The following is a 20480-nucleotide window of genomic DNA, read 5'->3' on the forward strand; positions in this document are numbered from 1 at the left end:
GTTCCCACTGCCTGCCCAGTTAAACAGACAAGGCAGCAGCACTTATTTAAATGTGATAGAAATAAATTATAGCCATTCATCAAAAAGCTAACCAAAAAAGGGCACTGGTGAGGGGGGGAGGGGATTCAAAGTCTGGTCTTGCCTTTCAGATTTTTCTTTGGCTTAAACCCAGAGGATTCCTTTATTGCTAGCAAATAACATAAGAGAGAAAAAAGGAGAAATATTGAGAAAATACTGCCGGCTTCGAATGACTCTCAAGTTTACTCCTTTAGGGGGGAAGCCTGCCCCTCCAGAAGTTGTTCTGGAGACATACATGAGCAGGTATAAATGTACAGTTTATATACATTCCTCTCACAAGGAGTCCATCTATCATAAATTTACAAGGGAACACCTCCAGTTCAAAATATTTAGGCCTCCGCGTTTATCTTTTGGACTTAAGTAGAGAGATCCTTCATGTTCTATTGCATTGCTATTTCCAAATCCTTTGGAGACATTAAAAGAAACAAAGACCATTTCTAATAACCACAGCCCTTCAGTTTCTCAAAGAGCCCAGGGGTTGAGAGGTTAGAGTGGAGCTTCCTGAGTCTTGTCCAGCAATATGTAGTTGAGGCAAAGGTCATGCTCCCTGTGTTTCGTTTTAAATAATATTGACCCATTAATTCTAAACCTGCTTGTTCGTGAAATTATACAGGATTATAGTTTGCAAACTACAGGACAATGAAGCAAATCAAGATGAATTACAGCCCCGGCCCTCCCTCCCGTCGTCTGACATCTAAACCGGGAAGGAGGTCCGCGTGAGAGTTTTTAAAAACTTCAAGTTCCAGCTCACTCCTCTATAGGTGATTTTCAGCTTTTTTTTTTTTAAGTGAAATTTGATTTCGGAACAAATTGTAGCAAATACTCAGCACCGCAGCCCAGGGAGGATTGGGTGGGGGTGGGGGCTGAGGTCCTTTGTTATCCTTGTCATCCCCGCCCCCAGCCCCCCAGTGGGCCAGGACAAACACCACCCGGAGGACTGGAGAGCGGAGGGCAGCCGCCACCAGTTTTCTGGAGCTGAGAAAACCTGTGTTTTCGCGCTGAGGTTGCTCTTATCTCACCGAAACGCTACCTAGAAGCTTTGGGAGAACTCAGACACTGAGTCTTTGTTCGGCGAGGAACTGCTGCTGCCACTTAAGGAGATGGAAGATAATGTCCCCGATTTAAGATCAGTGCTCAGCGCACATTAACTTTCTTTCTCTCTTTTCAAAGCTCTGCTACCAACTTGGCGGGATCACGCGGCAGTGGGGGTCAGATGAAAGCCCTTTGGACGAGGGTCACCTCCGTCCTTGTTGTTCACTTGAGAGCAGTGGAGAGGAAAACGGTCCCCACGGGCGGACTTTGGCTTCTGGAGCCGAGGGGCCCGGGGGGCCCGGCCTCCCCGCGCCTCCGCCCGGTCGGGGGGCGGGGAGGGGGAGGGGGAGGGGGAGGGAAGGCCAGGGACTGGGAGAGGGGATTTGGGGATGGGGGCTAGAAGCACCGCCGAAACTTGCCGGCAGGATTTGCGTCTCCTGCAGGTCGCGCCGAGAGTGACTTTCGAGCTCTGGGTACAGGAGGTGGATTTCGGCCTAGTTGCTTTGCGCAGACAGAACTCGACGCGAGGAAACCCATCAATCTGCAGGGGGGAAAAAAATGGAAGTCCAGGTTTGGGAAGGGTTGTCACTTCCCCGACTGGAGTGGCGCAGGCTGGGGGCGGGGACTTGGGACCGGAGAGAGAGACTTTTCTCCAGCACCTCGGCTCCTTTCGCTGGACTTCCGAGGGACGAAGCGTAACCTCTCCCGCTGTTCCTCCACTGCCCTCCGCGCACGCACGCACGCCCGGCCGCCGGCCACTCTGCGCACCTCCGGTTCCGTTCCCTTGGAGCGAGAGGAGCCTGGTTTTCCCGTCGGTGCCGTCGGCCCCCTCGCCCCTCCCGCGCCCGGGAAGCCTGTGCCCCCCCTTACCCCCCTCCAGCTATGGCTCCAGGCACCAGCTCGGTTCCACTCAATCGATTTTTGCTGCATGTCAACACTTATTACCGGTGAGTGTGAGGGTATTTTTTTCTTCTTCTCTAGGTCTCTTAATGATTTCTGAACTAGTTGTGTATTAAAGTGCTTAAAGGAACCTTTAACGTAATCTATAGCATGAACATCAACCTCCCCCGCTTGGGTTCCAAAATGGCGAGTCCGAGGTCAGGCTCGGAGCAGTGCAGGCCTGGCTGGCCTCAGCACCCGCGCCGGCCATTCCCTGGGCGCGCAGAGGTTGGCCCTGCACCCAACCCGCGGTCTGAGGCCTCTCCCTTCCCCCTGCCGACCCGTCGCCTCACCACCTGTTACGCACAACTTTTCTCTCCCCTCCGTACCTCTGGCCCATCCCTGGGTTTTCATTTCACTTTTTAAAAAGCTTTAAAACTTTCCCAAGGCCTCCCACTTGTCATTCCCTTCGTGCTGCCTTCAGATTGGCGGAGATCTGGAGCAAGGTGTCTACAGCCCGCGTGGGCATCGATTTCCTCCCGCTTCCTAAATCGGAGTCTTGCTGTGTACAACTTGATTTAAAAAAAAAAAAATGAATTTAAAACAACGTATTGGGAAGCCTGAGCCGTGAAAGCCGTTTGATGAGGGGGCAAACCCACTTCCCCTCCCTGGCCTGCTCTGGCTCTCACCCCACCCTCTTCCTAGGAGGTGCTGAAACCCAGAGATTCTTTTAGGCGTGTAATCCAAACAAATGAATAGGAAAATAAGAAACAGCGTCTTTGAAAAAAAAAAAATCCTAATATTCCTAGAAAGCCCTATAAATTAACCCAGGGAAGAGCGGCGAGCCCTTTTAAGGTGAGTCCATAAAAACCTAGCGCGATCTCTCAGGAAGACGACCCTGCCCCCCAGCCGCGTCGCGACTGTGACCAAAACAAAGCTCTGTCCTGCAATCCACATTCTAATCCACGAGCGCCCGGGCCGCCGTCTCCGGGCCGCCGGGCCTGCAGCCGCCCGCAGCCGACGCGGGCTACGCTGGGAGGCCCCGGCTGGCGTTTTTAACTTTGTCCAAGAAGCGGGTAGGGGAGGAATGGAGGGCAGGAGGTGTAATCAGATCAGAGGCTTTCATGAATATAGACTCCCTACTGATTTTGATTTATAAACCCCTCGGCGAACACTTAATCTAAGCACACGGAAGCAGGGAAGGTGGCTGACCGAGCGAGGACAGATTTCTGTAGCAGGTCTCAAAATAAACGGCAGATTTCTGGTAGCAGATTTCCCAGAAGGAATTTTGGAAAATATCCCTCCCCCTCCCCCAACTTCCCAAAGGATTGCGTTTTAACTGAACTGGAGAAATTGGTGATTTCTGATGCGACTTTTACAAATGGGTTAGGTAGGAACAGGATTGTAAACATATGCCCTTTCAGGTTTCAGCAGATGAAATTGGGACATTTTACTCCATCTAAAAAGTTGATCCCCCATGCGCCCTTCTCTGCCTTCCTTTGCCTTTCTCCCAGGGGAGGGCTTCTCCTGGTGGTTGTCCTATCTGGAAAGACAGAAACCAGCATTTGTTGTGTTTGGGGGTACAAAACTTGATTTATGTAAGTAGAGTAGTTTATGCATTTTATGTACATGTTGACTTTAGATTTTGTTCCAAGTGTAGGGAAGTCTTGCAAGAAATACGGTATTTCATGGAAGATATACGAGTATTTAATTCTACTTAATTACCTTTTAAAAAATCTTTGCTACTCCTTTTGGAACTGCTGTTAACAGTGGAGTGGCAGTTGTGGAAAGCAGGAGATAACTTGAAGCTTAAGTTACACAGCAGAAGAATGGTTCAAAGAACCACCTACACTCCCTGTAATTTTGAAAACATCTTTAGAGCATTTCATGGCTATACAGTAAAGTGTTTCCTTTGGGGTTGGAGGGGGGTGAAAGAGATTGTATTTTTTGTTATTTTCTGCCTTCATAGGAGCTAAAAAGGGAGGTTCAGCCTGCTTGGGGCTCCCCGAACAGGGTGAGCAATCAGTGCCCTGTGATGTTGATGGATCTTTTTACACCTAGTTCTCCTCCTATGGGCAAAAAAATGCTTAAGGTCTTCCTCACCATCCAGCTCTCTGCTTCTCCTTCAACCTCTTCCTTTCTCGTTTTCTTTGTCCACAGCCAAGGATTTTTGCTGTTTTGGTTTTCTTCATTCTAGCAGCTTTGAAAATGGCTCACTGATGGCTAGGACCTGATGTTCCAAGGCCAAGGCCTGAGGTGGTTTCTTTAGAGCCGGGAGCTTCCTCTGTGCACAAGAAGCCCAGCCCCTCCGCCCGAGCCAACGACAGGCAGGAATGGATGGATCCTCGTCGCTCTGGTTAGAAACCGTCCCTGCTGTGCCCAAGAAAGCGGCGGGGCAGCATCAGGAAGGGGACTTGGAACTCACACTAGTAGCCCACGCAGGTCTCGGGCGCGCTCCCCTGCTCTGTGTCAACAGCCCGCTCAAACTCTGCTTCTCCAGGCAGGGATCACGTTGGGGTTGCTGCACCCAATAGAACCTCGATGGCATCATTTTGTGTCCCACCTAGAGAGGGAGCTACTGGGCTGCACCTGGCCAACTGCGTTTAGTTGACCGCTGGTCTCGGTGACAGCCCCCGCCCCGGGTGTGCGTGCGCTCCGGGGACAGGCGGAGGGACAGAGCGGCAGACACCGTGGTGTCCCTGCAGGCCATCGCCCGACGCTATGGAAAGGATTTTGCCTGCCAGAACCCCAGGTTGCGACTACAGATCACTTTGTCAGAAAACAAAATAATACCAAACAAAACAAAGTTAAATAAAACCCTCCTGCGGGCGCTGGGCCTCAAGCGGTGTTCGTTCACCGGACTCTGCTGACCTCAGCGCCTCGGGCCCTGCTTGAGATCCGTGAAATCGCGGAGGCCGTTCTTATCTGCAGAGGCGACTGGGCGGGGTCTGGTTTATCTGTTTCTCTGTCCAGCAAAACAAAATAAAACAACAGAAAAAAAAAAAACCCTCTCCCGCGAATGCTAGGCGGCAGCGCACGGCTCTAGCTTCCTGGTTCCCCGGCCCCGAAGCCCCTTCCCGTCCATAGCCGGCCGGCTCATCCATTGCGCAGCGCAGGGGAATGGACTTGTGGACAGCTCCAGGACTCCACGAATCCCAGCCCTTTAGAATGACCGAAAGGTGCAGCCGCTCCACCTGAACGTGTTCCCAAGGGCGGCTTCTCCTAGGGCCTTCCTGGCCGCCTGATCAGTGGCTCGGGGTGCAGTTGCGTCCTACCCCCTCCCACTGACCAGAGCGGCTGCTTTTTCTGTAGCGTTCCTGTGTGAGTCCGGCAATGGGCGGGGGACAGGGGCGGGCAGTGCTGAGATGGGCTGCCTCCGTTCACCCTGACGCTGTTTACAGAGGAACCCAGAGAAGCGAGAATCAGGAGGGCCACCCGCGCGCCTCTAGGGTGCCCCTCTAGGATCCTGGCACTGAGTGTTCGCACTCCTGCCGGGAGAGAAAACCAGAAGCCGCTCTGCAACTGCCGAGGCGCCCCCACTTCCCGCGGGCTTCCTCAGCCTAAAGCCCCAGGCTGTGTACTGAAGCCCCTTCGCTGAGGCTGAGCGCGATGGCCCTCGAAAGCCATCTGGGGACAAGCGCCCCCTCCCGACCGCGGGCCGGACGCCCCTGCCAGCGCCGCTCCAGGGCTGCGGCGGCCTGACGAGGGCCCGGGGTGGTAGCCGAACCTCCAGAGACGCGAACGTAACCCTCTCCGAGTCCGCCACAGGAGTCCGACCCCGAGGAGCCTCCCACCGACGCCATCCCTTCTCACCCCGTCTCGGGCCTCTGCGCCTCCACTCCCACGCGGCCATATACCTTGAATGTCATCCTGCCTGCCTCCTTGGAACTGCCTCTCCACGGCCGGGGGTTGAACATTAACCGGCCAGAGCTATAGAGTGGGCTAAAACGTTACATATAAAAATGAATCATCTATCCGATCCTGGGAGAGACGCCCTCTGACGAGCTCTGCCTTTAGGCCAGCCCCGTTCCCGGCCCCGCGTGCCCACTTTTCTGGCGGCCACTTCCTAGGCGACAGAGGACCTGGGGGTTGGAGAGATGCGGGTTACCGAGCCAACCCTTCTTGCGGAACTTCAAGTTATGGGCTTCTCATACGAGCGAGTGTCCTTGCCTCTCGCGCTTGGAGTGGCTTTTCGCGTGCTACATCCCTAAACGCTGGGGGGCGGCTGCTCACAGGGTCGAGAAGAGCCGCAGCGCCCACGGCCCTGGCGCTCGGGTGGGATCCGGAGGCCGGGCTGGGTGGGCAGCGGGTGGCAGCGCGCCTGGGCGCACGAGGCTCCTGGCCCAGTGGTCGCGTGGAAACCCCCTGGCTTGGGTGGACTCCCCACCCCCTACCCGGCTCCCCACTCTTGCTCGGGCCCTACCTGTTTCTGCCGCTGACCTGTTTCTTTAAACACGGCTGATAGTTCTGCAGAGACTTCTTTCTGTGCTAGAGGCCCACCTGCCCGGTCAAACGTACAGGACTGGTGAAAAGATAACAGAGCCGAGGGAAGGACTGAAGTGGGGGGCACCTCCTGAGTGCTTGTGCCCTCACCTGGAAACCTCAGTGACTCACTCACTCGCTCAGCAAATTCCTGAGTAGGACGGGGCTCCCGAGAGGGAGTCTTTCTCCTTCTCCCCCGGCTCGAGAGAGAAAGTGAGAGAAAGAAGCGATGCTAGCTGCAGCTTCGGGAGTGACTCGCCAAAGGTGCAAAACAATTGCGTGTATTTCTTAAGATTGGTTTGTTTCTTAGGCAAAATAGGGTTTTTTTAATTAAAATGCAATACTAGCCCATAAAAACTTCATTGACAAAAATTTAAGTGAAAAAAAACTTTTTTTTTTTTTTTACATAGATGATACCCTTCCAGGCAACCCAGAATCTTCCTCAGACCTGTGCATTGGAGCAGCAGAATTTCCGCCCAGGGATTCACTCGAATCCTTGCACTCAGAGGTATGAGAAAGTGGCTGAGGTGCCGTGCACCTGTGATGTGGACGCTGCCTTATCCCAGCACTCTCACCATCCCCATCTAGCTTTTCCTGCAGTGGGTTCACAGCCTGCAGCGTGAGTTTCTGGCAGGGGGTGGAGGGTGGCGGTGAGACTCGCAGTGAAGGAGGACTTTGAGAGATTCGGCAGGCGTGGAGCATGCAGGGAGTACCATGTGCATACGTTCCTGGGACATCACCAACCAGTTAGCTCCTGGAGATGGGCTTTGAGTTCCCATGGTGCTCCTCCCTCCTTGCAGCCTCGCTGCTCTAACTGCAGTGTACACAGTGTTCTGTGTCATTCCTGTGGGGCAGGACAGCCCAATTCTGCATTACCCCACTCCCCCAAGAAAAATAGAATTGACTCAAAGGTTCCACCAGCTGGCTCCTGAGAGATAATGAACACATCAAAGCCAATAAATAAAAAGAGGCATGAATCACACACTCAGCTGCCCTTCAGCGACTTAGAGACGCAGAGGAACATAGGGTGGGGGAAGGGCATTTACTCTAAAGGTGTGGGTGGTGGAGGGAAGAAGTATTATAAAGCCTATTGCAGCGTTTACTCAAACTGTCTTCTCCCCCTCACCAAATTACCATGTTATCTGACACCCTCAATCTATTTGTGTCCTGGGTAACAGACAGTTTGACCAAGAGGTCACAAACTAGAGGGCTTGGGTGACTGGAAACAAGTTTGACAAGGAAGGAATCTGGGTGGGGTGCCACCACGGAGGTGGAGAGAGGATGAGGCCACAATGGCTGGAGCAGCCTGGCAACCCCAAGTCTCTGCTGGACCCTGCATTTGCACAAATGCCTTGCCACAGACTGGGAGTTTAGGAACAGCGACCAGCATGGCTTCCTTCCCCAGTGAGAGACACTGAAGTCTCTCTCCACATCCCATTTTGCTACCTTCCCTTCATCTCCTGCCTGCTCCATTTCTTCCTTTTCCTCTTTCTCTTCTGCCAGCTCAGCAGGCTCTCCCTAGAATTCTGGGAGCTCCTCCATTTTCCCTGGCTTGTCCCCACTGATGAATTAAGGCTTTGGGTAATGTTCGCTTTGTCGATTCGCTTTACTACATGAAAAGCTGCTTGACTCAGTGTACCTGGACACCACTTGTGCTCCTGAACCTGGGGTGCCTGCATGAGCAGTGAAGTGCCTGCAGGACCGATCAGGAAAGCGTGCTGTCTTCCGGAGCACTAGAGGGACTGCACACAGCCACAGAGCCCCACTGCTACCTGGATCTCCTGGGAGGAGGCACGTGCACACTCCTTTCACGCCAGGCAGCACAAACATTAGCATTGCGAACACCAGAGTGGGAGCCCGCAGTTCAGTCTACCATTCTCATTTTGGAAGCTCCTGCCCACCCCCATCCCCCCAAACTACTACCCTTACACTTGCACGCGTTGTCCAAATTAGGTGCTCCCTGAAAGCACAGAGCAGTCCTTTGTAGCGTTGGTGTGCTGATAGGGGTCCCTCTCTGCATCTCGTTTTTCCTTTGGGTTGTATTCTGTTGTTACTGGCTCAGCAGTGTTTTTATGGTGATTTTGTGTGTGTGTGTGTGTGTGTGTGATTGGAAAACACCTTCCTTGTCATCCTGCTACTCGTTTTAGGTGAGAGCTTGGTTGTAAGGTATCCTTTCCCTCCCAGAAGAGCTGCCCAATTTCATTCTCCTCTGTCCTCTTCTCTCCCTGTGTGACTTCTTCCAAAATCCCACTTAGAGGTCATTTTAAATCTCACAGCTCTCTTCCCTTTGATTTTGTAAATTTCAATTCTGGATACTTCTTGTTTCCATACTCCAAAACCAACTTTTGTCTATTTTACTCTTTTGGATATTACTATGTTGAGTATTTTATTAGGAGTTAAGATTGTTGGGGTCTTTTTGTAGCTTCTTGTGTGAGCCTGGCATAGGATCTGATAAACTGTAGATGTTCAATAAATACCTATTGATCAAATAGTACATTTGCTCATAAAATAAGTTCAAAGACAAGGAAATCTATTGAATTGGCATTAATTAAATCTCAAATTAATTCTAATTAATTTCTAATCCTTTTTGCAGCAGATCAGATATGTAAAAGAATTTCAGCTTAATCTTTTTCACCATCATTGCCATCATCATCAGTATGTCAGAGCACTTTTCAGGATGATGAATCATGATCAGGATTCCTAAGATTCTGGACTGATTTTAATTTTCATATATTTATATTAAAATAAAGATGCTTTTGGAGCTGGCATTGTGCAGTAGTGGGTTAAACTGCTTCCTATGATGCTGGCATCCTATATAAGTATCAATTTGAGTCCCAGCTGCTCCACTTCCCATCCAACTCCCTGCTGATGTGCCTGGGAAAGCAGTGGAAGTTAGCTCAAGTGCTTGGGCCCCTGCCACCCATGTGGGAGATCAGGATGAAGCCTCTGGTTCCTGATTCCAGCCTGGTCCAGCTCTAGCTGTTGTGTCCATTTGGGAAGTGAACCAGCAGATGGAAGATTTCTCTGTCTCTCTTCTTCTCTCTGTAACTCTGCCTTTCAAGTAAAAAAGAAAATAAAAATCTTTAAAAAGTACATTTGCAAATCAATAAGTAAATGGTAGGGACTGGAATGGTATATCATTAATTGGAAGTGGATGGTACTCTTGGAGGCTGGACTCCCCTGGAGAATTCCTAGTCCTGTCATATCATGTCTTAAGTGGCACTACAACGAGGGTCAGATAGCTGGGGATTCAAAAACCCAAACGGGGAGGAAAATATGGAACTTACAGAAATATAATAGGCTAGAAAAATTATCTTTGATTTTCTATAATTGTTATTTTCAAAAGTGTCCACACACTCAGAAAACAATGGGTCATGACTTTTCGCACAGCACTCTTAATATATTATCATCTTTATTTTATGCATAACCTTACTGTAGAAATATAGAGTGACTCAGAAGATAGTTCTGTGAGTACTTCCTAGGAGCCAGGAAATGTGCACTGCTTCTTATATATTATCTCACTCAGTTCTCACAACAATCTTAATAAGCAGTTATTATTTCCTTCCTTGACAGATAAGAAAACTGATGTCAGAAATAAGTCACCTCAGGTTGCCTGGTTAATGACTGTCAGGGTCAGGCCTAGACTAGAACTCCAATCAGGTACAACCCAACAAGGTCATTGAGCAATCCTGCCTCACTGGAAGAATTCCCTAGCTCTTTCTATTGATGTGATTAGGACATGCCATTCATGGGGAGGGTGTTGTGATGCAGAGGGGCTCAGCCGTTGTTCGGGACTCTGGCATCCCACGTGAGAGTACCTGTTTTAAGTTCAGATGACTCTGCTTCCAACCCAGCTCCCTGGTTTTGTGCCCATGAAGCAGCACATGATGGTTCGCTCCCCAGATGACCAGGCCGAAGCCATGAGCCAGGAGTTTCCTCGGGGTCTCCCATGTGGGTGCACTTGGGCTGTCTTCTGTTGCTTTCCCAGGCACACTAGCAGGGTAGTGGTTCAGAAGTGGAGCAGCAGGACTTGAACCAACATCCATGTGGGATGTTGGCACTGCAGGCAGTGGCTTTACCCACTATGCCATGGTGCCAACCCCAGAGAATCTATTTCTTAGTGCATCATATCACGAGGCACACAACATCCAGTTGGTCAGCATTTGTTGATGTTGATTTCTCAATTGAGGTGATTTCTGCCTTATTATTGTAATGTTTAAAAAGCTGTATCAATAGCTTGTCTATCAATGTCATGCTTTTCACATTGTCCCTAGTTTTCACGAGTAGCTTTATGGTGAGGAACTGAAGCTACCTGTTGACAGCCACAAGAGTGAGCTTGGAATTGAATTCTCCAGTTCTTCAAATAACAGCAATCCTGGCAACTGACTGCCACCTCCTTGGAATCTCTAATCAAGAACTGTCCTGCTAAGCTATTCTTAGGTTCTTGACTCTCAACACTGGATAGAAAACTAATATTTATTGCTTTAGGATGCTGTTTTGGGGTGATCAGTTACATTGCAATAGACAACTAATATACTTTATACTTACTTTCTGTATTTCAAGGGTTTGTTGCTTTTCCACTATTAGAGTCTCTCCTTTTTTTGCACTTGGGGCTTTATTGATTCTTCTGTTTTTGCTAGCTTTTAAGCATTTTTGGGAAATGCAATTAAAGATATATTCAATTTACCATATTTAAAAATTTTTTTAAAGATTTTACTTATTTATTTGAGATGTAGAGTTACAGACAGAGAGAGGGAGAAACAGAGAGGAAAGTCTTTTATTCACTGGTTCACTCTCCAAATGGCCACAACAGCCAGAGCTGAGCCGATCCAAAGCCAAGAGCCAGGAGCCAGGAGCTTCTTCCAGATCTCCCATGCAGGTGCAGGGGCCCAAGCACTTACACCATCTTCCAGTGCTTTCCCAGGCCATAGCAGAGATCTGGATCTGGAGAGGAGCAGCCAGCACTGGAACTGGAGCCCATATGGAATGCCAGCACTGCAGTCATTGGATTAACCTATTGCGCCATAGTGCTGGCCCCTTGATTCACCACATCTTATCAGAATTCCAAATAAGTCAATCTTAAGAAGAGATGTGATATAGGGAAGGGAGAGGGCTTAATAGTACTTTGTAAGAAATCTCACAAGAAATATGAAATGAACAGTGACAGTCAGAAAAGACATTTTATAGGAAATAAACAAGTAAAAAAGACATCTTTGCTCCATATTTAATCAATTTATTTTTTATTTTAAAAGTTAATTATTTATTTATTTGAAAGGCAGAGTGACAGAGAGAGGGAGAGACAGAAAAAGAGATTTTCCATATGTTGGTGTTATGGTGTACCGGTTTAAGCCACCGCCTGCAGTGCCAACATCCCATATGGGCGCCCATTTGAGTTCTGGCTGCTCCACTTCCAATTCAGCTCTCTACTAGTGTGTCTGCAAGTACAGTGGAAGATGGCTCAGGTGCTTGGGCTCCTGCACCCATGTGGGAAACCCAGAAGAAGCTCCTGGCTCCTGGCTTCAGCCTGACCCTGCCCTGGCCATTGTGGCCATTTGGGAAGTGAACCAGCAGATGGAAAACCTCTAGCTCTCTCTCCTTCCTTTATCTGTAACTCTGCCTTTGAAAAAATAAAAATAATATTTATTTGTCTACCCAGAACTACTTTCTTTCTCTGGAAGTAGAAGTGTCCTCCTTTTGAGGAAACTGCTCTTCTCTTTACTCAAGCAATAGCAAGCAAGTGACCTTGGCTAGCTCTGGGGTCCTTCCCCAGAAATTTTCAAATAGGAATTTAGAGAGTAGAGGCAGTCCTTTTCATGATGAAGAGATGAGTTGTTAGAAGCCAGGTTTGGGAGCTGGCACTGTGGCACAGTGGGTTAACACCCTGGCCTGAAGCGCCAGCATCCCATATGGGCGCCAGTTTGAGACCCGGCTGCTCCTCTTCCAATCCAGCTCTCTGCTTTGGCCTGGGAAGGCAGTAGAAGGTGGCCCAAGACCTTGGGCCCCTGCATCCACATGGGGGACCTGAAGAAGCTCCTGGCTTCGGATCGGTGCAGCTCTGGCCATTTGCGGCCAATTGGGGAGTGAACCATCGGATGGAAGACCCCTCTCTCTCTCTCTCTCTGCCTCTCCTCTCTCTCTGTAACTCTGACTTTCAAATAAATAAATATCTTAAAAAAAAAAAAAGAATCCAGGTTTGGGGCCAGCATTGTGGCTCAGTGGGTTAAGCCACCACTTCTGACATCGACATCCCATATCCAAATGCTTGTTGAAGTCCCTGGTGCTCTGCTTCTGATCCAGGTTCCTGCTAATGTAGTGCTTGGTCTCCTGCCAACCATGTGGGGGACCAGGATAGAACTCCTGGCACCTGGCTTAGGCCTGGGACATTGTGACCCTCTGGTAAGTAAACTAGTGGATGGAAGGTTCTCTCTCTCTCTCTCTTTCTCTCCCCACTCCCTCTCTTTTTCTTTGTCATTCTGCCTGTCCAATACATAAATAAATCTTTTTAAAAAAGAAGCCAGTTCTTCCTGGAGGAAGATCACAGTCTCTGGTGAGACAGACACTGCTCAACAGAAGCCCTGTTACTGTGATCCTTGAGGCCCAGCTAAACTCATGCCTCTCCTGAGATTTTGCAGCTCAGGACAGTAGATCCCCTGTTCTGCCTAAGACAGTTGAAAGTAGGTCTCTCCTACTTGCAGCAGAAAGACTTCCTGCTTCGGTATAATGTCCCTCCCTCCCCCGCCCCAAACAATCTTCTCTCCTGGAGAGTAAAGTACTTTTAAAAAGAACTCGGCTTTATTTCTACTTATTTGGAAAGAAGAGAGACAAAGACAGACACATAAAAAGCTACCCTCTACCTGCTGGTTAACGCCCAAAGGCCTGCAATGACTGAGGCTGGGCCAGCGCCCGGAGCTCAGTACAGGCCTACCATGCAGGTGGAAGCCATCCAACTACTTGAGCCGTCACTGCTGCCTCCCAGGCTGTGCACTAGCAGGAAGCTGGAATCAGGAGCAGAGCCAGAACTCAGATCCAGAGGCACTCAGATATGGGATGCAGGCACTCCAGCCACTGCTTCAAAACAGTGCGCTTGGAGCCATGATTTGACATAGTGTTTTGGGAGCCTCAAAGGCTCAGTTGTAGCAGAAAATTCTCATCTTCTGGTGGCCTTCTGCTCTCTCTGCCTGGGAAGTGTCGAGGGGTGTGTAAGGACCGTAGTGTACACACACAGAAGCGTGCACACATACTTGTTTAGCGTTTTGTGTCAAGACGGTAGTATTTATGAAGGCCTATTATGTTCCAGGAATTTTCACAAACATCTGCTCTGCGTTAGTCTGAGACACTAGATTTTCAGACTGTTCCTAATCATAGATATGATGATATATTTAAGATAAAAGATATTAGACATTAGTCTTCACAAAATAGGAAAATCTTGTGTAAAAGTTCTCTGTGTCTTTTCATACCTTCTTTGGGTTTAACTTATCACCATTTGGGTATTGCTTTACTTTCTTCTTTTTTTATATATAAAAGGTTATCCCAAGAAACTTGAAACAAGATTCCAGATTCAAATGCTATTTCAGTATTATTCCTTGAATGACTTGCTTCTAAAGACATTTTTGAGAAAGACGATGAAAAATGAACCCCAAATCTGACTCAAACTATAACTAACTAGCGTGACCTGCCTTGAAACTCTAGCTTTATTCATGTAAGTTTTTGTCCTCCCAAGAAGCAGACTGAAACAACTCAGCCCAAATCTACATAAACAGACGTAAGTTTGGGAGAACTGTGGTGTTAAAGGCATTAATTCTAGCTTTGATTATTACTTTGAAACCTGAACAAATAGTGTTTGTCCAGAAATTTCTCATGTATTTTCTTCTCCCTTGCTGCTCCTGGGGAAAAATAATTACAATAGCTAACAGTGCTTCCCTGAAGAAATATCCCCACTGCAAAGGTATTTTTTGCTTTCCCTGTGGGTGGTCCAGCACAAACATTCCCCAGTGGCTGAGACCCCAGAGCCTGCCTAGGCCTCCTGTATGTTCAGAGTTTTAACATCATTATATGTAATTTAAGATGCAAACTCTTAGAATTAATAATAGATAATTGTATTTTTCTGTTAGAAAATTGTAAGGAATTCCAAGCATATTCTATAGAGACTATGCCCTAAGTCTATGCCAAAAATTAAATATCTTCTTGCTCATTTTTTAAAAAATGTAGGATCTTGACTCTTGACTTAGCTTTACCATTTTTAATCCTCTCTTCTATATCCTTCCAATGCTCTCTTCTTAATTCTCAAATATACTCATATATTTGAAATGTAGTGGAGGATTCATAATAATTCAATAAAGTAAAAAAAAATCAGCTTTTGTTACCTAAACAGTTCGTTTCTTAAAAAGTTATTGGGCACTATTGTGTGGTTCTGTCCTATGCACAACAGAAGATAGAAGATAATTTTTTATTGAGATAAGTGTTTTATTTAACATCTCATTTGATTATGACAACAAATTTATGAAATAGGCGTTACTCCTATTTTACTGAAGAGGAAGGAACAAGTAGTACCAAGATGCTAATTAACTGAGTAAGATCATCTAGCTATGGATGGATAAAATTCGTTTTACTCTTTTTTTTTTTTTGACAGGCAGAGTGGACAGTGAGAGAGAGAGAGAGAGAGAGAGAGAAAGGTCTTCCTTTACTGTTGGTTCACCCCCAGTGGCCGTTCGGGCTGGTGCACTGTGCTGATCCGAAGCCAGGAGCCAGGTATTTCTCCTGGTCTCCCATGCGGGTGCAGGGCCCAAGCACTTGGGCCATCCTCCACTGCACTCCCTGGCCACAGCAGAGAGCTGGACTGGAAGAGGAGCGACCGGGACAGAATCCGGCGCCCCGACTGAGACTAGAACCCGGTGTGCCGGCACTGCAGACGGAGGGTTAGCCTAGTGAGCTGCGACACTGGCTGAAAGGTTTTACTCTTAAGCACATTATACTCTGTCCTACCTAAAGCCTCAAGGCAACATTTGACCCTTACCCAACTCCATGAGGAATGAACTACCTCTAAGTGAAGCAGATTTGCTTATGATTGTGCATGGAATGATCCAGCCTGCACTCTCATGAGGCTTAAAATATACAGGAAGTGGGGCCGGTGCTGTGGCGTAGTAGGTAAAGCCGTTGCCTGCAGTGCTGGCATTCCAAATGGGTGCCAATGCAAGTCCTGGCTGAACCACCTCCTATCCAGGTCTCTGCTATAGCCTGGGAAAGCAGTGGTGGATGGCCCAAGTCCCTGGACCCCTGCACCCACATGGGAGACCCAGAGGAAGCTCCTGGCTCCTGGCTTCGGATCAGTGTAGTTCTAGCCGTTGAGGCTGTCTGGGGAGTGAACCACCAGATGGAAGATCTCTCTCTCCTCTCTCTGCCTCTGCCTAAATCTTTAAAAAAAATGTACACAAGAAGGTGTGAATCTGTAGGCTAAGAACTGAAACCTAAGTTAGAATGCAGTGAATATCTGTGGAGTACTAAAAAGTTTCATGGACTTTCAGAAAAGCAAGAATAATTCTAGCTGAAAGGCTCAAGACACCATGTTGGAGACTCCTTTTGACTTTATTTTCAATGATTGGTAGGGTTTTAATAAAAGTGGAGAGAGAATGTTTCAGGAAGATAAAAGATTTGATGATCAGGTGTAAGTGAGTTTCACGAATCAAGAAAAACCTGGTATGAAGAAGTATTGGAAACATTTGGAAGGCTAAATTGCAGCTAGAATATGCCAGGCATTGAAAACTACATGAGGAACTTTGGAGTTCATTGTGTAGGCCATTGAGATGATGGGATGGAGGTTTTTCAGCAGTGTATTAAATCAATAGATGCTGTGCTTAATTAAGTTAAGGCAGCAAGAATGAGTGGCCAGATGAACTGCAACAAGAAGTAAATTTAAGGGTTGAAATGGGGCTTATGGAAAGAAGGAGAGGAGAAAATAGACCCGAGAAAGACAACCAATGGCTTATTGGATTAGAGTGTTTAGGGAAAGTCAAATTTGCTTAAACTTCAATTTTTTCAGTTTATATGATTGACTGAATTATGAAAGCATTACCAGAATTAGAGGAAATGCTATTCATTTGAAGAGAAACATGTAAATTAGGCAAACAAGAAAAGAAATAGTTCATTGCAAGGCAGACAAAGAGAAATATAGTTTTGGAATCCCAGCACTAAGAAGCCCAGATTTTCTGGGAGAAGAATTAATTAATACACATGTTTGTCCAAGACTGACTTTATTGAGAAATCAAGTAGACAGCAACTTATTTTTTTCCCAAAGAAATCTTTTATTTATGGAATACAGACTTCATATATTTCATAAGTACAACTTTAGTAACATAGTGATTCTTCCCACCATATCCACCCTCCTATCCCTCCTCCTCCCCCAGCTCCTACGTCCAGTCCCATTCTCTACTAAGATCCATTTTCAATTAACTTTATACACAGAAGACCAACTCTATACTAAGTAAAGAGTTCAATAATTTGCACAAAAGCAAAACAAAACAAAAACTGTTCCTCAACAGTCGAGGCAAGGGCTGTTCAAAGTCATTGCATCTCAAAGTTAATTTCACTTCTTTTTTTTTTAGAAACTTAATTAATTTTAAAGAAGCATCCAAGAATGATACATCTTTTTCAAGCACTTAGACATAACTGTAACTTATGAGACATAATAATATCCTCCACTTAATACATTAAAAGAAAGTAAGTCTTTGATAATGGGTCTTATCATTAATTAAGGAAGTACCTAAGAAAACAGGCAATGGAGTTGGACACTAGGCATAACTAAAATTTATGAGACATAAAACTATCCTCCACTTAATACACTAGAATGAAATAAATATTTGAAAACAAGTTTTACTGTTAACTCTCATAATCCAACTCTTTGAAGACAGAGTTCCTGCATGGTAAGTTAGTGCACAGTGACTCCTATTGTTAATTTAACAATTAACACTCTTATGTATGACATCAGTGATCACCACAGGCTCTTGAAATGAGCTGCCTAGGCTATGAAAGCCTTTTGAATCCACAAATTCCATCAGTATTTAGACAAGGCCATAAGCAAAGTGGAAGTTCTCTCCTCCCTTCAGAGAAAAATACCTCCCTCTTTGATGACCGCTTCTTTCCACTGGAGTCTCACCCACAGAATTCCTTCATGTAGACATTTTTTGGCACAGTGTCATATCTTTCCATGCCTGAAATGCTCTCATGGGTTTTTCAGCCAGACCAGAATGCCTTAAGGACTGATTCTGAGGTCAGTGCTACTGAAAGTGATTGCCATTCTATGAGTCTGCTGTGTGGTCTCACAGTAACTTATTGTAATTTGTAAAGTAGTAAAAAGCTTGCTCCAGACTTTTCATTTATTTGCCAATTGTATCAGAAAATCCATTAGATACCCTGGTGTAGATTAAGGCATTGACAACAAATGCTTGCTGAATTTCATTACACTGCCCAACTTCTTCCTTGTACAATACAGTCAAATTCTGAGTAGGTAATGGGACATTTTTAGAGATTGCCATCTTGGGGAACAACACTATGGCACAGCAGGTTATGGCCTCAGCCTGCAGCTCCAGTACCCTATATGGGCACCAGTGTGTGTCCTGGCTGCTTCTCTTCAGATCCAGCTCCCTGCTAATGTGCCTGGGAAAGCAGAGGATGATGGCCCAAGTGCTTGGGCACCTGCATCCATGTGGAAGACACAAGGCAGAGTGACAGAGAGAGGAAACGGGGTGGGGGAGACACAGAGAAAGAGAAAGAGAGAGAAATCTTTCACCAACTGGCTCACTCCCCAAATGCCTGCAACGGTCAGGGCTGGGCTAGGCTCAAAGTCAGGAACTAGGAACTCCATCTGGGTCTCCCATGTGGGCACTGGAACTCAAGTCCTTGGGCCACCATCTGCTGCCTCCCAGGTACATTAGCAGGAAGCTGAATTAGAAAGGAAGGTGGAACCTGATCCCAGGCACTCAAATATGGGATGTGGGTGGCCCAGGCAACAGTATAACCAGCTGTGCCACAAGCCTACCCCTGTCAATAAATATACTAACCAGTGCATCAGTTAAGAAATATTCCTTAATGATCTATGAGACATAAGGCATATTCCTAAATCCAATAGGACAAAACAAGAATAACTATAAAATATTTTTTCTACTCTTAAGAAATTAATGGTCAAAGGATAATGAATTTATCCTACTTCATAATTTGCAGAAACTGGTATTTTATAGACAACTCTAGCAATTCAATTATGTTTCAGTTTTCAAAAGCATAAAATGTAGACCTTGATATCTTTAGTACTCACTTTTGGAGGATTCTGTCTAATCCAGTCTTTCAAAAAAAAATTCCTGATGAAGTTGGAGCTATACATTACATAGCATGCTATATTATCATGGTGTATGGGAGAATTGGACCCCAGTTATACTTGGCAGAAAATGAATTTAACATACATGTCATTTCTATAATGATGCATATGAGGATATATGTATTTACCAACTTGGAAGTACATAACGTACATAAGTATATAGGTACACAGAGAAGTACATAGGTAAGGTACATAGAAAGTACATAAGGTACATAAGTATATAAGGTACATAGAGAAGTACACAAGTACATAAACAAATGTTTATCAACATTCATATCAATAAATTGGATTTTGTAAAGCCCAAAACTTAGCATTCTTATCAATAATTCAAAGATCAGGAGTGTTATCAATATGAAAAATTAAAATTCAAGGGGTGGTGTTGTATTGCAGCTAGTTGGAGGTATTTGGGGAATGAACCAGTGAATGGAAGAGACTCCTCTCTCTCTGGCACTCTGCCTTTCAAATAAGATGTGAAAGAATAAATAAAATTTGTATTATTTATTTATTTGAATGGCAGAGTTAGAGAGAGGATGAGACACAGAGAGAAATCTTCCATCTGCTACTTCACTCCCCAAATGGCCACAATGGCCAGGGCTGGGCCAAGGTGAAGTCAGGAACAAGAAGCTGCTTCTGGATTTCCCACATGGGTGCAGGGGCCCAAGCAATTCGGCCATTCTCCAATGCTTTCTCAAGTGCATTAGGAGGGAGCCAGATAGGACATAGAGCAGCCAAAACTGGAACCAATGCCCATATGGGATGCCAGCATTACGGGTGGTGGTTTAACCTGCTACTCCACAATGAATAAATAAACATTTTTTAAAAGATTTGTTCATTTACTTGAAGGTCAGAGTTACACAGAGAGAGAAGGAGAGTCAGAGAGAGAGAGGTCTTCTATCTGCTGGTTCACTCCCCAATTGGCCACAAAGGCCAGAGCTGCACTGATCCCACATGGGTGCAGGGGCCCAAGGACTTGAGCCATCTTCTACTGCTTTCCCAGGCCATAGCAGAGAGCTGGATAGGAAATGGAGTGCCCGGAACTCGAACCAGCACCCATATGGGATGCCAGCAGTGGCTTTACCTGCTATACCACAGTGAAGGCCCCAACATTTTTTTAAAAAAGAGTCTTTGAATTTGAAGACATATGAATAGAAATTTCAAAACTGAAGAGGGGAAAAAAAAACTAAAACTTAAAAAGATCTGAATGGAACACAGAACTGAAACTAAAATTTGGATTTAATTATAGATAAGAATACATTTTATAATTTTTTAAAAACTTTATTTATTTGAAATGCAAAGAGAGAGAGAGAGAGAGATCCAGACAGAGATGTGCATCCCATCTGCTTTGTCATTCCCCAGATGCCCACAACAGTGGAAACTGGGCCAGGCTAAGGCCAGGGGCCAGGAACTCAATCCAGGTCTCCAAAGTGGGTGGTAGGAACCCAACTACTTGAGTCATCCTTTACTGCCACCTGGGATGTGCATTTGCAAGTAGCTGGAACTGGAAGCAGAGCCAAGACTTGAACCCAGGCACTCTGATACGGGATTCAGGGGTCTCAGTAATTCTTAACCACTGTACCAAATGCTCTTTCGTTGGGTTAGTTTTAGGTTTTATTTTTTAAAATATCAATAAATACCCAAAGGGATG

The 20480-nt window shown here is 46.4% G+C and overlaps 1 protein-coding gene and 1 non-coding gene across 4 annotated transcripts in view; one reads left to right on the forward strand and one right to left on the reverse strand.

Moving 5' to 3' along the window:
* Positions 1-834: 834 nt before the first annotated feature.
* Positions 835-1904, reverse strand: LOC108178092 (uncharacterized). The gene is made up of 2 exons (XR_011378306.2): positions 1770-1904; positions 835-1651 (listed from the first exon to the last, which is right to left on the reverse strand). It is a non-coding gene; the product is annotated as an uncharacterized LOC108178092 (transcript).
* The window catches only part of LOC138843511 (uncharacterized), a 67390-nt gene continuing 48409 nt past the window's right edge, over positions 1500-20480 (forward strand). The window contains exons 1-2 of one of the 3 annotated variants that reach the window (XM_070047747.2): positions 1500-2057; positions 6882-6979. In XM_070047747.2, coding sequence (XP_069903848.2) covers positions 1500-2057; positions 6882-6979 — 656 coding nt within the window. Of the gene's footprint in view, positions 2058-4149; positions 4997-6881; positions 6980-20480 lie in introns of those variants that run through there. The other 2 variants (XM_089302592.1, XM_089302591.1) reach the window with 2 other exon arrangements.

The sequence above is a fragment of the Oryctolagus cuniculus genome, chromosome 8, assembly GCF_051225735.1.
Source record: "Oryctolagus cuniculus isolate XC-2025 breed Fujian yellow rabbit chromosome 8, ASM5122573v1, whole genome shotgun sequence".
Taxonomy (NCBI): Eukaryota; Metazoa; Chordata; class Mammalia; order Lagomorpha; family Leporidae; genus Oryctolagus; species Oryctolagus cuniculus.